Here is a 15,290-nt window from a genome sequence, read left to right as displayed (position 1 = left end):
CTCTGAGCTAAAAACTCAGTAGCCACGCAGACTGCTCTCCAAGCTGTCAAACTTAACAGCCTTACCAGATGTTTTCCCACTACCTGCCAGGGATCCCGGCTGTTCTGCTGCTGCCGTCTGTTCTCTCCTTGCCTGCCACCTGGCCACTACGCAAGCCAAAGCTATGCATTTTAAAGTGGCTTGCCTCTATTTGGTGACTCAGGGACCCACGTGCCTTCCAACATCTTTAGCACCTGACCTCTAGGGAGTCCGACGTGGGAACACTGAATGGACCAAGTTTAGAACTGGTGTCCATCACTTACTCCAACATTTCTCTGGCCACAGCTCAGTGTATGGTCCCCCACCTAACCTGTGGGTCCAATAGCTGTGTGGTGAACACACAGCATGGCCTCTGCCATAACACCACACGCTCACACGCTGTCTTAAGCAGCTGGTGGCACCCACAGCCCTCCCCTTAGAATAGTTTCAAGGTCTTCTCCAACCTGGCATTGGCCACAAGCCCAACCATGTACCTCCCCAGCCCAGCCCCAAGTTCTGGTGGGCTGGCCGGGCCTGGTGCCTCACCCCCCCTCTCCTATGTGAACCATGTTGAACCACGTTCTGATGTTCTCAACTCCCCTTATGCTGATCTCATCCTTCTAGGGCTCCTGCACTCCACACCAGGGTGCCGAAGTGCACTGTTCTGACCCTGCCCCAAGCACAGGAGCCGCACTCACAGACAACGCTTTGTGGATAGAAAGAACATCAAAAATTCAAACCGAGGACAACAATGTGGCTGTGGAGTCCTCAACCTGTTGGCATACCGGAGATTTAGCAGTTTGGAAAACCTAAACATTCAGGAACCCGCGAGAGAATGAGAAGGTGAGAGACCAAGGACAGCTGGGTGGCTCTGGCCTCCGCGTGGGCTGTGCCCAACCCAAGACCCGCCCCGTGCCCGGGCAGAGCTGCTCCCCCCACTGCTGTTTCAAGGGCAACAGAGGCTACAGTGGGGATGTTGGGAGTCTGCTCACAAGCTGTGTGGGGCTCTCTGTACCTCCTTCATCCCAACAGGTGTCTGAGGTGCCCACCCTGCTGACTTTACACCTTTACCTTCACTGAATGCCAAGTGCTGCCTCTGAGACAGTCTGAACACTGGTAATCATCTTAAACATTGTTTCCCTTTTCTTAAGGTTCTAATGACCAAACTGTAAAAATAAATGAAATAAAACAAACTCAAACACTCAGAGCAAAAACCACATTTTTACCAGATCTACTTTTATTTCAGAAGGAAGTTTGTATTATAGTATTTACTTCTGTTTATATACAAGTTCTTCACATTTGTGTTTAAAATGCACAGACCTCCCTTAATTCTCTTGTTCCTGCTTAAATTAGCTGTTATTTTACAATACAAAAAATACCAAAAATTGCAGTCCTAAATGTATGTATAACACCCACAGTCCCCAGCAATGAAATAGTTTACAATACTTACTCCATATTTACATGAGTGCAATAGATGCTAAATTATACATATTAACAAACTAAGCTTGAATCCAAACCCAAACAAACAAACAAAACAAAAACAAAAACAAAAAAACCCCCCAAAACAATAACCGTAAATACCTATAAAACAAAAACATTTCCAGAGCCAGAATTAGTTCAACAAAACAGGCTTCACTAGTGTTTAGAATGTTTTGTGCACAAATTTCAGTTACTGAAAGTCGATTCCATTATTGCCTTTGAAAGCGAAGGCGCCAGTTTTCCTCTCCACTTCAAACCATCTCCCTGCAGGTGAGGGTGCTTAGGAGTTTGAACGATTCCGGGGAAATGTCTCTTGGCGGGCCTGCCATCATGGTGATTTTCGTGGTTTGGTAAATTGGGCAAACATTTCAGACTGAGAGCTGGTGCACGGCCTGAGGACAGACCCCTGCCTTCCTGGGTTTGTCCTCAGGGTGGCCAATTCTCACAGGAACTGCCACGAGGAGAGGTCTCTTGGGATGAGGGGCTTGAGCTGGGTTTTGCTGTTAATTCCACAAAGCTTCTTTTCCATCTTGGTCACTGCCCTAGTGTTAGCTTAGGCTGTTAGTCAGTGCTTAGTGAATATTCATTGAATGGGTGGATGGATGTTAGAAACTAAAGGATCAAAGGTGTTCTCAAAAATGAAACCAGCACCCAAGGAAGTGAGTCTCCACTCTCTCCCCAGATACACTCCGTTGAGTTGACAGAGATGCACTGAAAAGGTAACATGTCTTTTTCCTACCGATAGTGCTCTGGTCTTCTCATCCGTCCGCCCCAGACTTCCTGGTGTGTCCGCAATATTGCACTTTGGGCCTCATCCACATAAGTTCTGGTATTTTCCTGTTGCTGACAGTCTTCTGTCCAGGGCTGCTTTTCTTCCAGGTTAGCTCACAACTCCTCCCACCTTTTTTAGAGGTGATCTCACAGGAAGTGCAGACTTCTCCCCAAACTGTGTGTGTGCAGGAGTAGGGGGCAGACAGGAGGCCAGGGGGTGTGCAATTCTCCAGGAGGGAACAGGAACTATTTATCAATGAACTAGCCACCCTACTCCCACCCCCAGTTTTCAGGATAGGAAACCATGGTTCTGGGAAATGGTCATTAAAATTTTAGACCAAACAGATACATCCTGGAAAACCCCCTTTTGGAAAATCTGATATAGTCTTTGAACTTAGAGACCAAGAGAAACGGTCCTCAGGACAAGATGGGTCATTGCTGGCCAAACACAGCACTAAGAGGCTAACAGAAAGATTCATGATGCACTTGCAGAGCCAACAACAGTGACAGCGACCTTCCCGCTGCCTTTGCGTCTCCTCACACAATGCTGTTTAAATGGGCTCAATGCCTGATTTCTCCTCTGTGTACTGACAATTTCTGTTTTAGAGTCGTCCAATTAGTACCAGATGCGTTTGGACACACTGGCATGATGGGGGTGCCTTTTTTGGCTTTGTTATCAATGTATCAGGGCCCAACGAGAGGACTTCTTCAAACTTGGATATTCAGTATGTGGCACAAAAATATACTAGGTAAAACTCAGACACCGTTACATTTAATAAAAATACATTAACATAGTTTTTTGTTTTATGTACACTCTGAGTGAACATTCTGGACACTACTGTATAATTATGTACAAGTGCAACATCGATGTTTTCATGACAATTTTAACTTATATACAGGCTCTCTTGTGACACGCAGGCATTTCTCTGAAGTTCCAGATGATTCCCTCCTGGTAACTGGCTCCTAAGCTGACTGCCTCTTTCTCCTGCCACTCCCTTCCTCTGGCCTGAGTCTGAAGGAAGTTCTTTGCTCTTGACTGCAAAGGAGAAGCAGGTGGATTCAGCTGTTTCTCCACTGTTGGAGCAAAATTAAATATCACTTGCTCCTTTTAAAAAATAAACTATCTTCTAGAAAAAAATAAAATATCCAGGTGGCTAAGGGACACAGTACATGTTATTTCAAGGCCTGGAAACCCATGGGGAAGAGACTTCTTTGGCCAAAGAAACACTGGTCCTTCGAACAAACAAGGATTTTCCTTATGGGAGGTCCCTCTCCAGGGGCTTCCTTCTCTCTGGCCAAGAGGCCTCATGGCAATTATAGGGGTAAAGCGCCACTCTGTGGCAGGCTCTGTGGGTGCTGTGGTGTGGAGCAGGGATGTGGGAAGCTTGGAAGAGAAGGGGTCTTTTCTAGAATTGTCTGCTCTTTACCAATGATGTGAAGAGGCAGCTTTTTGAGAGACAAGTCTCAAAGTAGAGGTGTTTTGTGCATCAGACAGTGTTTTATGGTTCGACTTCCTTGAAAACATCTTTCCAGGCAGCTCTTCGTGGGTGAGGGGTTGGTGCTGGGGAAGACACAGCACTCCTGCTCTAGGCACTGCATTTAAAGGTGAAATGCTGCAGTCTTTGCCCTCTTGAGTATTAATTTCTCCAAATTCACAAACGTGAGCATTTTGTCGTCTAAAGGTCCATCCCTATGGGGTAATGTCAGAGAACTCCAAAGTTTTGAAGCAGAATACAGACCTGGGGAGGCTGCTGCATAATGCCAGAATACAGAGCACCATACACAGGGACAACACGACACCCAGGCAGTGGCCTGGGGAGAAGAGCAGGACTGCCCTACCCCACTTAAATTTGGTCACTTTCCACTTGGCATAGTTATTCCTCCTCATCCATTTCCTCCATGTGCTTCTCATCATCCACAGTGGTCACTGCCCCGCCCATAGCCACCACCCAGGTCTGGGAAGGAGGATGGGAGAGCTGGGCTGAGCCTCTCCTGGAGAAGAACGGGCAAACGATCCCAGGTCCTTCTCCAGGCTTTGGGTGTGCGATTCCACCAGCAGCCTGAGGATGACCCACCATCTTTGAGCAGGCTACAGGAACACACTGTTGCTTTTAGGTGCAGGGGTCCCAAGTGCTGTCATGCTCTTTTCTGTTCAAGGGAGACGTGTAACATGAACGAGTCCCTTCCTCTGTGGTGTCCTGGCAGGAGTGGCCAGAAGGGCTGGAGCAGACATCAGGCCTAGAGTTGGGGAGAGGGGCAGGGGGCACACGAGAACCACACCTTATTTAGGGCCCCTTTTGATGACAACACAAACAGGAGCTTTCACAGTTTGGTCACTTCCGCTTTCCTCTCAGTCCCTGCTGCTAGGTTAAACGTTCCCTGGGGTGAGAAAATTCTTTCCCTGGCTGCAAATCAGATTTTAGAAAAACAGCAGATTGCCAATGGTAGCTATTTAAATTTTGTAAGAATGTAGGAATGCAATTATGTAAAAACACAGGCTTACTAACTTTCCAATTGCTAGATCTATTTAAAGTCTAGGCACTTAGTGTGTGTGTGTGTGTGTGTGTGTGTGTGTGTGTGTGAGAGAGAGAGAGAGAGAGAGAGTGAGAGAGAGAGAGAGGGGAAGAGAGAGAGATGAAGAGAAAGACAGAGGGAGAAAATTTCAAATGGATTAAGACTAAATTAATCAAGTTGCTATAGAAAACTACCTACTACATCAGTTTACATTCTAAGTAACACTGCTGACCTTGACATTTAAAATAGCTCCCTTCTACCTTAGTTTGATATGATTCAAAAGAGCCAGACCATTGTTAATTCTCAACTAGAAAAAAGCTACTCCCTGGAAGAGAGAGATTTGCCTACATCGTGCAAGAATAAGTAGCACATCTTTTAAAAAAGATAGCAGGCTTCAGATGAGGACAAATTCATTCATCTGACTAATTTTTAAAAGACCACGTTCAAGAACGACGGATGGTGAATGTCTACTTGTAAACACTACATCTTTTGTTTTTTGCAAGTTGAGACGGCCCCAAGAGCAGTTTTCCACAAGTGACCCTGAGTGTCATTCCCAGCTCCCTCACTGGCTCTATACCCCAGCCTCCTCCAGCAACAACTGGATCACCCCTGGACCTGCAATTAAATCAGTGATGTCCTATGCAAAAGTAAAAGGTTAGATGCTGGAGCACAGATGGGAGAAACCGGCAAAGAAAGCTTGTGAACATGCAGAGGAGTCAGATGTTTCGAGGGTTTCCAGTCTTCAGCCCGCTTCGCACAGCATCTCCCCGCCTGCCCCCTCCCTGCAGACGGCGCTGGCACGCCACACCTGGCTCGCTCACTCACGGAGAGTCCCTGGCCCAGCCTCAAATGCAGGTCCCAGGTTGCGCAGGGGGCTGCTGCTTCCGGTTTCTCACGGCTCCTGACTTCTCTTTGTACACTATTGGCATCTGCTGAGAAATGTCCACCAGGGCGCTGGCCACTGCGAGACCTGGGGAGAGCCCACCGTGAACACGTGTTAAGGAGCAGCTTGCTTTGTTTTTGAAAATAATTTAAAAAAAAATTTTTTTTTTACATTCGTGGAGTGCAATAAACAAATAAGTAAAGCATATAGGGAAAAGTCTTCCTTCCGCCTTGTGCCTCCCACCTCCCTCCATCCAAGCTCTGCTTTCATTAGTTTGTATATATTCTTTCAGGATTTACTGATGCAAATACAAATACATATTGTTCTCCCCTCCCTACTCTTTACACAAAAGATGTAGCATGCTGTTCAGTAGATCAATGAAGCAAAGAACTCTGCTTGGCAGTTGGAGCATTTAAATAAGATTGCAGCCGTGCTTTAAGTGGTAAATTTTTCCTGCTGGCCTCCAGAAAGGGTGCCAAGAAAAAGCAGCACTCTTTTTGAGTAAATTCAGATTCATTCCACATAACTCAGGCAACACTGGTTATTTTTGTATCTATCCTATGACACAGGTTAGGACACATTCTGGGGCCAGGCTTGGGAATAAGCAAGGTTCTTTAACCGCCCCATGCCTCAGTTTCCTCATTTGCAAAATGGGGACAATAGCAGTACAGGGCCTGTGTGAGGAGTCACTGAGTGAATCCACATAAAAATCTTAGAACAGTACCTGGCTCCTCACCCCCACCACCTCTACCACCTGTGCTTTAGGGACTAGTGGTTCCATTCTCCTTTTTGTACTGGGAGCTGGGTTCCCCGTGCATGTGAACAAGCCAGTGCAGGCTCAGCGCTCCGCTGAGGTTCTCAGGAGCCATGGGAGTGCCACTTGTCACTCCACTTCATTGAGCCTATAAAATGGAGGCATGTGCCTGGCACGCTTGGGGAATCCACAGCAGTGACATTGTTCTAGCAAAGGCAGAGCTGGGTACTCTCAGAGTCCTGAGGAAGAGCCATCTAAAATTGGGAGTACATGGGGCGCCTGGGTGGCTCAGTCGGTTGAGCGTCCGACTTCGGCTCAGGTCATGATCTCACGGTCCGTGAGTTCGAGCCCCACGTCAGGCTCCGTGCTGACAGGTCAGAGCCTGGAGCCTGCTTCGGATTCTGTGTCTCCCTCTCTCTCTGCCCCACCCCCGCTCATGCTCTGACTCTCTCTCTCTCTTAAAAATAAACAAACATTCAAAAAAATTAAAAAAAATAAAAAAATAAAAAAATAAATAAAATTGGGAGTACAGAAGAGGTTGCAGGGATGGGCTCACTTGGGGTGGGTCTCAGGTGGTGTGCAGGCTTTTATCAGGAGTTGAACAGGATGGGGTCTATCAGGCAAAGGGCAGGGCAGAAAAGGCCACAGTACCACAAGCCTGTCACTTCCCTACTGCAGTCAGGGCCTTGCTCTTAGGGAGCACAGGCCAAGTCTGCTGAGCTGGGACACAGCAGGAGACCACGCTCCAGAGTTCAGGTTAATGGGTCATTCTACCCTCAACACAGGTAAAGCCGAGTTAAGGAGCTGAACTCACATCCCTAGGTGAGGGCAAATCAAGCTGTTACCCTATGAAGATGACAAATCCTGGCCTGATCATGCCTAAAGGCCTTCCTCATGAAGACCCAGAAACCATTTTGAAAGCTTGGCTGGAGGCGCCTCTGAATTTGAGGGCTACAGTTGGGGGGCTGTGGAGCTCAGGGGCTGGGCAAGGATTCTGGGACACACTTTATCACAGACATAAGGCTTTCTTTGGCTAAGGCAACCCTGACCCCCATCATTTCAATTAAAAGCTGTGTAAAACATATTGTGCATATTGTCTGAGGCATCCCTCCAAAGTACTCCACGATTTTTCCAAAACTGTATTTCATATCTCAGTGTTTGATAAGAGGATATTTATCGAAATTATGATTTATACTTGATAGAACTGCATAGAAGACACTGGTAAAACGTTATGTAGTAATCTATAAAAATGTTTATGAGTTATATGAAAAAAGAAGAAGAAAAAATTAGATCTATACAATCATTTCAATAAAGTTGCTGGTCAGGGCTGGAAAGGAAAGAGGACAATGAACATAGTTGGGTGCTGGATGGTACAATTATGAGTACATTTCTAAAAACTTCCTTTAAGTTGTTATAATTGCTATTTCTGCCTTATATTTGAAACAGAGTGAAAAAGCAAAAGAAATGCAGTCATGCTAGAAATACCAATCTGAGAGTGTCCAGCTTGGAGGAGAGCCAGGAGAGTAGGTAAGATGACTGAGGAAGAACGCATGGATGGAGGGGGGACGTCCTGCATTCAAGGCTGAGTAAGGGAAAAAGAGACAAGAGAGGGGTGGCAGGGACAGAGCTGAGCAAAACACTGCAGCAAGGGAAGGTGTGGCCGGAAGCATCAACACCACAGAGAGGCTGAGGGAGCTGGTGCAGGGAGGGAACTCTGGGATCGTCCCTGGGAAAGAACCGTGACCTCAGGAAAGACAGTTTAGGGAACACCAAGCACAATGGGATCATCTTGCCGAATCCTTACAATGACATGAGGTAGGCATGAGCCTTCTGTTCACTGTCGCCTCTACACCCAAGTTCACACTTCTCGGGTTTGTCACTGGCCTTCATACGCACCTGACTGCCCGGGAGGAGGGATTCCACCGAGCCCTCGAGGCAGCCTCACAAACACAGAGAGGACAGCAGCTTTGTTGCCAAAACACGGTTCCAGAGCAATGGGTTTGGGAACAGTCTGGTGGAAGAAAACAAAGAATTAACTAAAACGGTGTTTCTCACGTGTTAATACTGCAGCCTTCACATGTGATTTTTATCTATTTTTTAAGTTTATTTGAGAGAGACAGAGAGGGTGTAGAGAGAGGATCTCAAGCAGACTCCGCACTGACAGCCAAGAGCCCGATGCGGGCCTTGAACTCACGAAACTGTGAGATCATGACCTGAGCCTAAATTAAGAGCTGGATGCTCAGCTGACTGAGCCATCCAGGTGCCCCACAGGTGATTTTTAAATATGCCCTCTGTATTAGTTTCTACTGCTGTGTAACAAATTACTTAGTTGCTTACAACAGCACCTATTTATTCTCTCAGTTTTGTAGGTCAGGAGTTTGGGCGAGCTTTGTTAGAGTTCCCTGCTTAGAGATACAAGTATATTCATCTCTTCCATCAGTTCTGGAAAATTCTCAGCTCTTATCTCACAAAGTTCTCAAGGATCTCAGCTCTTATCTTCACAAGGTGGAAGCCCAGTTACCATCTGCACTGGCTGTTATTTGGAGGCTCTAGGGAAGAATCTGTTCAAAAAACATTCAGGTGGCTGGCAGACTCTAGTTCCTTGCAGCTGTAGGTCTGAAGTTGCCATTTCCTTGCTGGTGATCTGGAGGGGATCACTCTTCCAGAGGTCTCCTCACATGGCCCCTCCAGCTTCAGATCAGTGGTGGCATGCCAAGTCCTTTTCACGTTTCCTCTCCTGCCACCAGCCAGAAAAAACTCCCTCAGTATCTTATGGTCTCAGCTGCCTTGGGATTTGTATTACTCCTACAAAATCCCTTCGTAACAGTACCTAGAGTGGTGTCTGATTGAAAAACCAGGAGATGGGAATCTTGGAGGCGATCTTCGGAATTCTGCCCGTCATATCCCAAATATGCCATTCATTTCTTCAATTTGGTTGAAGAAAATAACTTCCAGAACTATGGTGGCTGCAGCACAGGGAAGGATGGGGTGGGTGAAAGGGCAGTGACAACAGTGGAGGTGTGCTCAGTAGTTGACGACAGAGCCAAAGACATGTGCTGATGGACTGGTTGTCCAATGAGAATGAGAGGAAGCATGGCCCAAGTACAACTCCAGGATTTTGGTCTGAGCAGCTAGGATGATGGAGGTGATATGTACTGAGTTGGGGGCAATATGCAAGAGAAGAGGTGTGGGGAGTAACATCCAGAGCTCAGCTCTGGACATGTTAACTCGGAGATGGCTGCTAAGATATCCAAGTGGGAACTCTGAGTAAGCAATGGGATATAGGAGTCAGAGGCTCACAGAAGAGGTCTAAGCAGAGATCATGGTATTAAATATAAACCCACGATGGAAAAGATCACTGCTGTGGTTTGAATGTTTGTCTCCTTCCAAAATTCGTATGTTAAATCTTTTTTTTTTTTAATTTTTTTTTTCAACGTTTTTATTTATTTTTGGGACAGAGAGAGACAGAGCATGAATGGGGGAGGGGCACAGAGAGAGGGAGACACAGAATCGGAAACAGGCTCCAGGCTCTGAGCCATCAGCCCAGAGCCCGACGCGGGGCTCGAACTCACGGACCGCGAGATCGTGACCTGGCTGAAGTCGGACGCTTAACCGACTGCGCCACCCAGGTGCCCCTAAATCTTAATGCCCAATACAATGATATTTGGAGGTGGGGACTTTCAGAGGTGATTGATTACTGCCCTTATAAAAGGGACCTTAGAGAGTTCCCTAGCCCCTTCCACCATGTAAGAACAGAGTGAGAAGGCACCATCTATGAACTAGGAAGGGGGCTCTCACCAGACACTGAATCTGCCAGCACCATGATCCTGGACTTCCTAGCCTTGAGAATTGTGAGAAATTTCTCTTGTTTCTACAACACCCATTCTCTGGTGTTTTGTTATAGCAGCTCGAATAGGGCTACAACAGTCACCAAAGGAGTTGGTGTAAAAGAAGTGAGAGGAGGCCCAAAGACTGGGCTGGATGTGCACCACTGTTAAAGAGGTGGGGAGTTGGAGAGGGTTGAACAAAGAACACTGAGAAAGAGCAGCTAGAAGGTGAGAGTGTGCTGTCCTGAAAGGAGAGTCAAGAAAGTGTTTTAAGAAGCAACCAACTGGGTCATATGCTGTTGATATATGACATATGGTGCTGCTTAGTACTTAAGACTTGTCTATTTTTTTTACATCCCACAAATTGTTATTTTATCATGTTTGCTTAGATTCATGTATATGTTTACCATTTCACTTATTCACAATTCCTTCTTATACCTCAGTTTCCCTCTGGGGTAAATTTTCCTTTTTTCTAGCGCATCCTTTAGACATTTCGTTTGTACAGGACTTTCTTGGTGGCCAACTCAGCTTTCCTTCTAATTGGAAGAGATCTTCATTCTGTCCTCATTCTTGGAAGGCCAACTTGCCAGGCACGCTATTCTAAGTTAGCAGTTCTCTTCTTTATGTTGTTTGGAGACACTCTTCCACGTTCCTTTGGCTTTTGGTGTTACTAATGAGAAGTCACAGGCTGTCACTTTGTCATTTCCTTTAAGTATCTTTTTTTTTTCCCCTAGTTATTTTTTTTTCCCTAGTTATTTTTTAATGTGGTAAAATACACATAACATTTACCATCTTAACACCCCCCCCCCCCCCCGCCGTTTATTAAAGTTTCACATCCAGAGTGAAGCCCAACACGGGGCTTGAACTTCATGACCCTGAGATCAAGACTTGAGCTGAGATCAAGAGTTGGATGCTTAACTGACTGAGCTGCTCAGGCATCCTGGATCTTAACCCTTTTTAAGTGTATGCTTCAGTGGTATTAAGTAGACTGATGCTGTTATGCAACCATCACCACCATCCATCTCCAGAAGTCTTTTCATCTTGCAGAACTGAAACTCTACACCCATTACACAGTGACTCCCTATTCCCCCTTCCCCTCCAACCCCTGACAACCACCATTATACTTTGTTGCTATGGACCTGACTACTCTACACATCTTATAAAAGTGGAATCATACAGTATTTTTTTTGTGTGTGACTGGCTTATTTTGCTTAAGGTTCACCCATGTTGTAGCAGGTGTGAGAATTACCTTCCTTTTTAAGACTGAATAATATTCCATTGTATGTATAGACCACATTTTACACACCCACTTGTCTACTGATGGACACTAGGGCTGCTCTTAGCAGCCTTTTAGCTATTGTGAATAACGCTGCTATTAACATGGGTGTACAAATGTATCTTTGAGGCCTGGCTTTTAATTCTTGCAGGTATATATCCAGAAGAGGAATTGCTAGATTATATGATAATTCTATTTTTATTTTTTGGAGAAAGAACAATACTGGTTTTCACAGCAGCTACATCATTTCACATCCCCACTACCAGTGCCCGTGGGTTCCAATTGTTCCACACTGTGGCAATCATCCAATATATATATATATATAAAATATATATTAGGTCTTCTCATTTTATCCTCTATATTCTTTTTTTTTTTTTTTTTTTTACATTTTATTTATTTGAGAGAGACAGAGACAGCATAAGTGGGGGTAGGGTAGAGAGGGAGGGAGAGAGAGAATCCCAAGTAGGTTCCGTACTGTCAGCACAGAGCCCCACGTGGGGCTTGAACCCACGAAGTCACGAGATCATGACCTGAGCCGAAACCAAGAGTCAGACGGTTAACCAACTGAGCCATCCAGGTACCCCTATACTCCATATTCTTATTATCTGTTATATGTTCCATCTCCTGGTCTTTCTGTCTTGCATTCTGTGTAATTTCTGCAAATTCATCTTCCAGTTCAAAAGTTCTCCTTTGAGTCTAACATGCTGTTTAACATGTAAACTGAGTCATTTAAAAAATTTTAACCACTATATGTCCCATTTCCTTTTTTAATTTTTTTTTTCCAACATTTATTTATTTTTGAGACAGAGCATGAACGGGGGAGGGGCAGAAAGAGAGGGAGACACAGAATTGGAAACAGGCTCCAGGCTCTGAGCCATCAGCCCAGAGCCTGACGCGGGGCTCGAACTCACGGACCGCAAGATCGTGACCTGGCTGAAGTCGGATGCTTAACCGACTGTGCCACCCAGGCGCCCCCCATTTCCTTTTTTAAAAAAAATGTTTTATTTATTTTTGAGAGAGAGACAGTGAGAGTGGGGAAGAGGCAGAGAGAGAGGGAGACATAGAAGCTAAAGCAGACTCCAGGCTCTAAGCTATTAGCACAGAGCCTAATCCGGGGCTTAAATCCACAAACCACAAGATCAGGACCTGAGCTGAAGTTGGACGCTCGACTGACTCACCCAGGCACCTCCATTTCCTTTTTTTTTAAGTTTATTTTTTATTTTTAAGTAATCTCTACACCCAAAGGGGGCCCAAACTCACGAGCTCGAGATCAAGAGTCACATGCTGTACTGACTGAGCCAGCCAGTGCCCCTGTATGTTCCATCTCTGACAGTTCCATTTGGTTCTTTTGCAGTTCTGGTCATTCTTGACTCATGGTGTCCTCATCTTTATAATTCTCTTTTCAAGTCTTTAAACATTTCATACAGAGCTATATTATACTCTTTAGAGGTCTACTCTAACATGTGAAGTCCTATCTAAACCCACTGTCCACGGTGCCTGCTAACTCCTTTTCCTACTAGCTTCTCTCTCTTGTCCTTGGTGATCTCTGATTGCTTGATCTTGATCTGTGGGGATCCTACAGGGCTGAATTGGGGATGTTTTCCCACAGAGAGGATATGCACTTACCTCAGCTGGCAGTCGTGGTGTGTGACCAATCTGGGACCACTTCACAACATATTTGGTTCTGGTTTTGGTTCATGATTTCTTCTTTTTGTGGGGAAGGATAGGAGAGTATTCCCTGGGAATTTCACCCACTTCCTATGAGCTCAGTAATGCTTTAATAAGTATTTGAAAATTTAGGATCTATAACTACTTCCCCAGAATATCTGAAATATTTCATCATTTTGTCAAGAGAAACTTTTATCACTTTCTTCACCACTTTTTTTTTTTTTTTTTTTGGAGAGGTCAGTAATATTTACATTCCATGGAATGCATAGTGAATTAATGATTTTTGCCCCTTTAAGAAAATTTCCTAAGCTAATAAAAAACAATGGTTCAATTTTATTCTTTTCTAATACAAGTTTTACAGTATTATGCCACAGGATACTTCCAAGACTATGAGACAAATCATTTATATTTTAAAATCCCTCGAACATGAGAATACTTAATGACATGAATGAAAAACTGAAAAATGAAAGCAAAAGAGTACCTGACAACATCAGTGTGTCACCTTATTGTTAGAGAGAGAGAGAGAGAGAGAGAGAGAAACCTTAAGAGGCAACAGAATAAGGCTCTTGTTCTCTGTGGTTTCCCAGACTTAAAAGCATAAGTTTGGACAGGTTTTCAGGACTTCTGAATCACATTCTCACCTTTATACTCCCCCCAATAAGATCGGGAGGCTCTTCATCTGTTTCCAAGGCAACGTTTACGGAGGCAAAAGGGCGACTGGCCATCTGTTGCATCTCTCGAAGAAGTTGCTATTGATCAACATAGCAAGCATTAATGCACCAAGAACTAAGGGATTTTGTTAGAGAATACCACATATTAGAAGTACCTCATCCTCCCTGGGTCAAACAAATCAAGTCCAAAATGATATCTTTTGAGACAGCTGGAGAAACCTGGACACAGACCAGGTATTAGAGAACATGAGTACAACTGTGCGATGATGGGCAAGTTATTCTGCCTCTCTGAGCCTCAGTTTCCTCATCTGTGAGAGAGCACTAGGGTCAGTAACTATTTCATAGGATTGTTGTGAGGAGTAAATTAATTAATCTATATAAAACCTCTGAGAACAGTGGCTGGAATTTAGAAATGTTCAAATGTCAGCTCTTATTGTAACAAACTTGTCTGGATTTTACTGGCATAACTTCTAATATTTTCTTATCATGAGTGATGTTGGTTATCTGGATATCCTTTCTAGTGTTAACAAGGAGGCAATATTTTTGAGTTTACTAAGAGTTTTGTTTTTAAACTAGGAATGGGTGTTGAATTTCAATAAAAGATGACATGATTATTTGGCCACGACTACAAATTTAGGTTCTATATTTACCCACTGATATAACCTATTCCAATAGGTTTTCTGGTATGAAATGATCCTTTTATTACACTGGTCAATTAGACTGCTGCACCTACAGTCATTATATGACTGGCCTTTTCTATGCATATAATGAGTTAGGACTCTTTTAAGCTTTCCATCTTTTCCCTTTCTTGGGAACAGTTTATGTCTTTTGGAAATAAGTAATTCTCATAAGCACTCAAGGAAAAAATAGACTAGTATTATTTATATAAGCTCACCTCAAACTAAAAATCTCTGGGTAATGCCCTCTGTGGAGAGAGTAATATTTTGACAAGTTTTCGATTCCTTCCCTGGCCACTGGTTTATTGAGGCTTCCCATTTCTTTCGTTCTTACTCCATTTGGATAACTTACATTTTTTCAGAACACTGTATAATTCATCAGGATTTTAAGATGTCTCAGTAACACAGCTATTAGAAAAATCCCTCTGAATATGTTACCCACTGAATTTTAAAAATGATAATTAAAAGGATGCAACATTATCTATATGATAACAATACCTTTACATGGGTCAGAAAAGCAGTCATGGCCCCCAGGAAGAGGCCCATATCCTGGAGCCTATGCTAACCTCATTATAGACACTAATGTTCAGCAAACAGTGCTGCATGCCTACGAGTTTTGATTTCACACATTCCTGTTCTCTTCTAAATCTCGTCTACAGATCAATTTTTAATACAATTAATTTTTTATTTTAAAGAGAGTGCACGAGTGGGGGAGAAGGAGAGAGGGAGAGAGAGGGAGGGGGGAGGGGGGG

The 15,290-nt window shown here is 44.4% G+C and overlaps 1 protein-coding gene across 4 annotated transcripts in view; it reads right to left on the bottom strand.

Annotated features, from left to right (window-relative positions):
• Positions 1–1,222: 1,222 nt before the first annotated feature.
• ATRN (attractin) overlaps positions 1,223–15,290 on the bottom strand; it is a 163,663-nt gene continuing 149,595 nt past the window's right edge. Inside the window, exons 27-30 of one of the 4 annotated variants that reach the window (XM_040447569.1) lie at positions 13,832–13,939; positions 8,321–8,430; positions 8,158–8,163; positions 1,223–5,752 (exon numbers count right to left, since the gene is read on the bottom strand). In XM_040447569.1, coding sequence (XP_040303503.1) covers positions 5,404–5,752; positions 8,158–8,163; positions 8,321–8,430; positions 13,832–13,939 — 573 coding nt within the window. In that variant the 3' untranslated portion in view covers positions 1,223–5,403. Of the gene's footprint in view, positions 5,753–8,157; positions 8,164–8,315; positions 8,431–13,831; positions 13,940–15,290 lie in introns of all 4 variants that reach the window. The other 3 variants (XM_040447565.1, XM_040447567.1, XM_040447564.1) reach the window with 3 other exon arrangements.

Source organism: Herpailurus yagouaroundi, unplaced genomic scaffold (genome assembly GCF_014898765.1).
Source record: "Herpailurus yagouaroundi ecotype Mexico unplaced genomic scaffold, PumYag 196, whole genome shotgun sequence".
In the NCBI taxonomy this organism is placed as follows: domain Eukaryota; kingdom Metazoa; phylum Chordata; class Mammalia; order Carnivora; family Felidae; genus Herpailurus; species Herpailurus yagouaroundi.
This window is presented reverse-complemented; position numbering and strand designations above follow the sequence as displayed.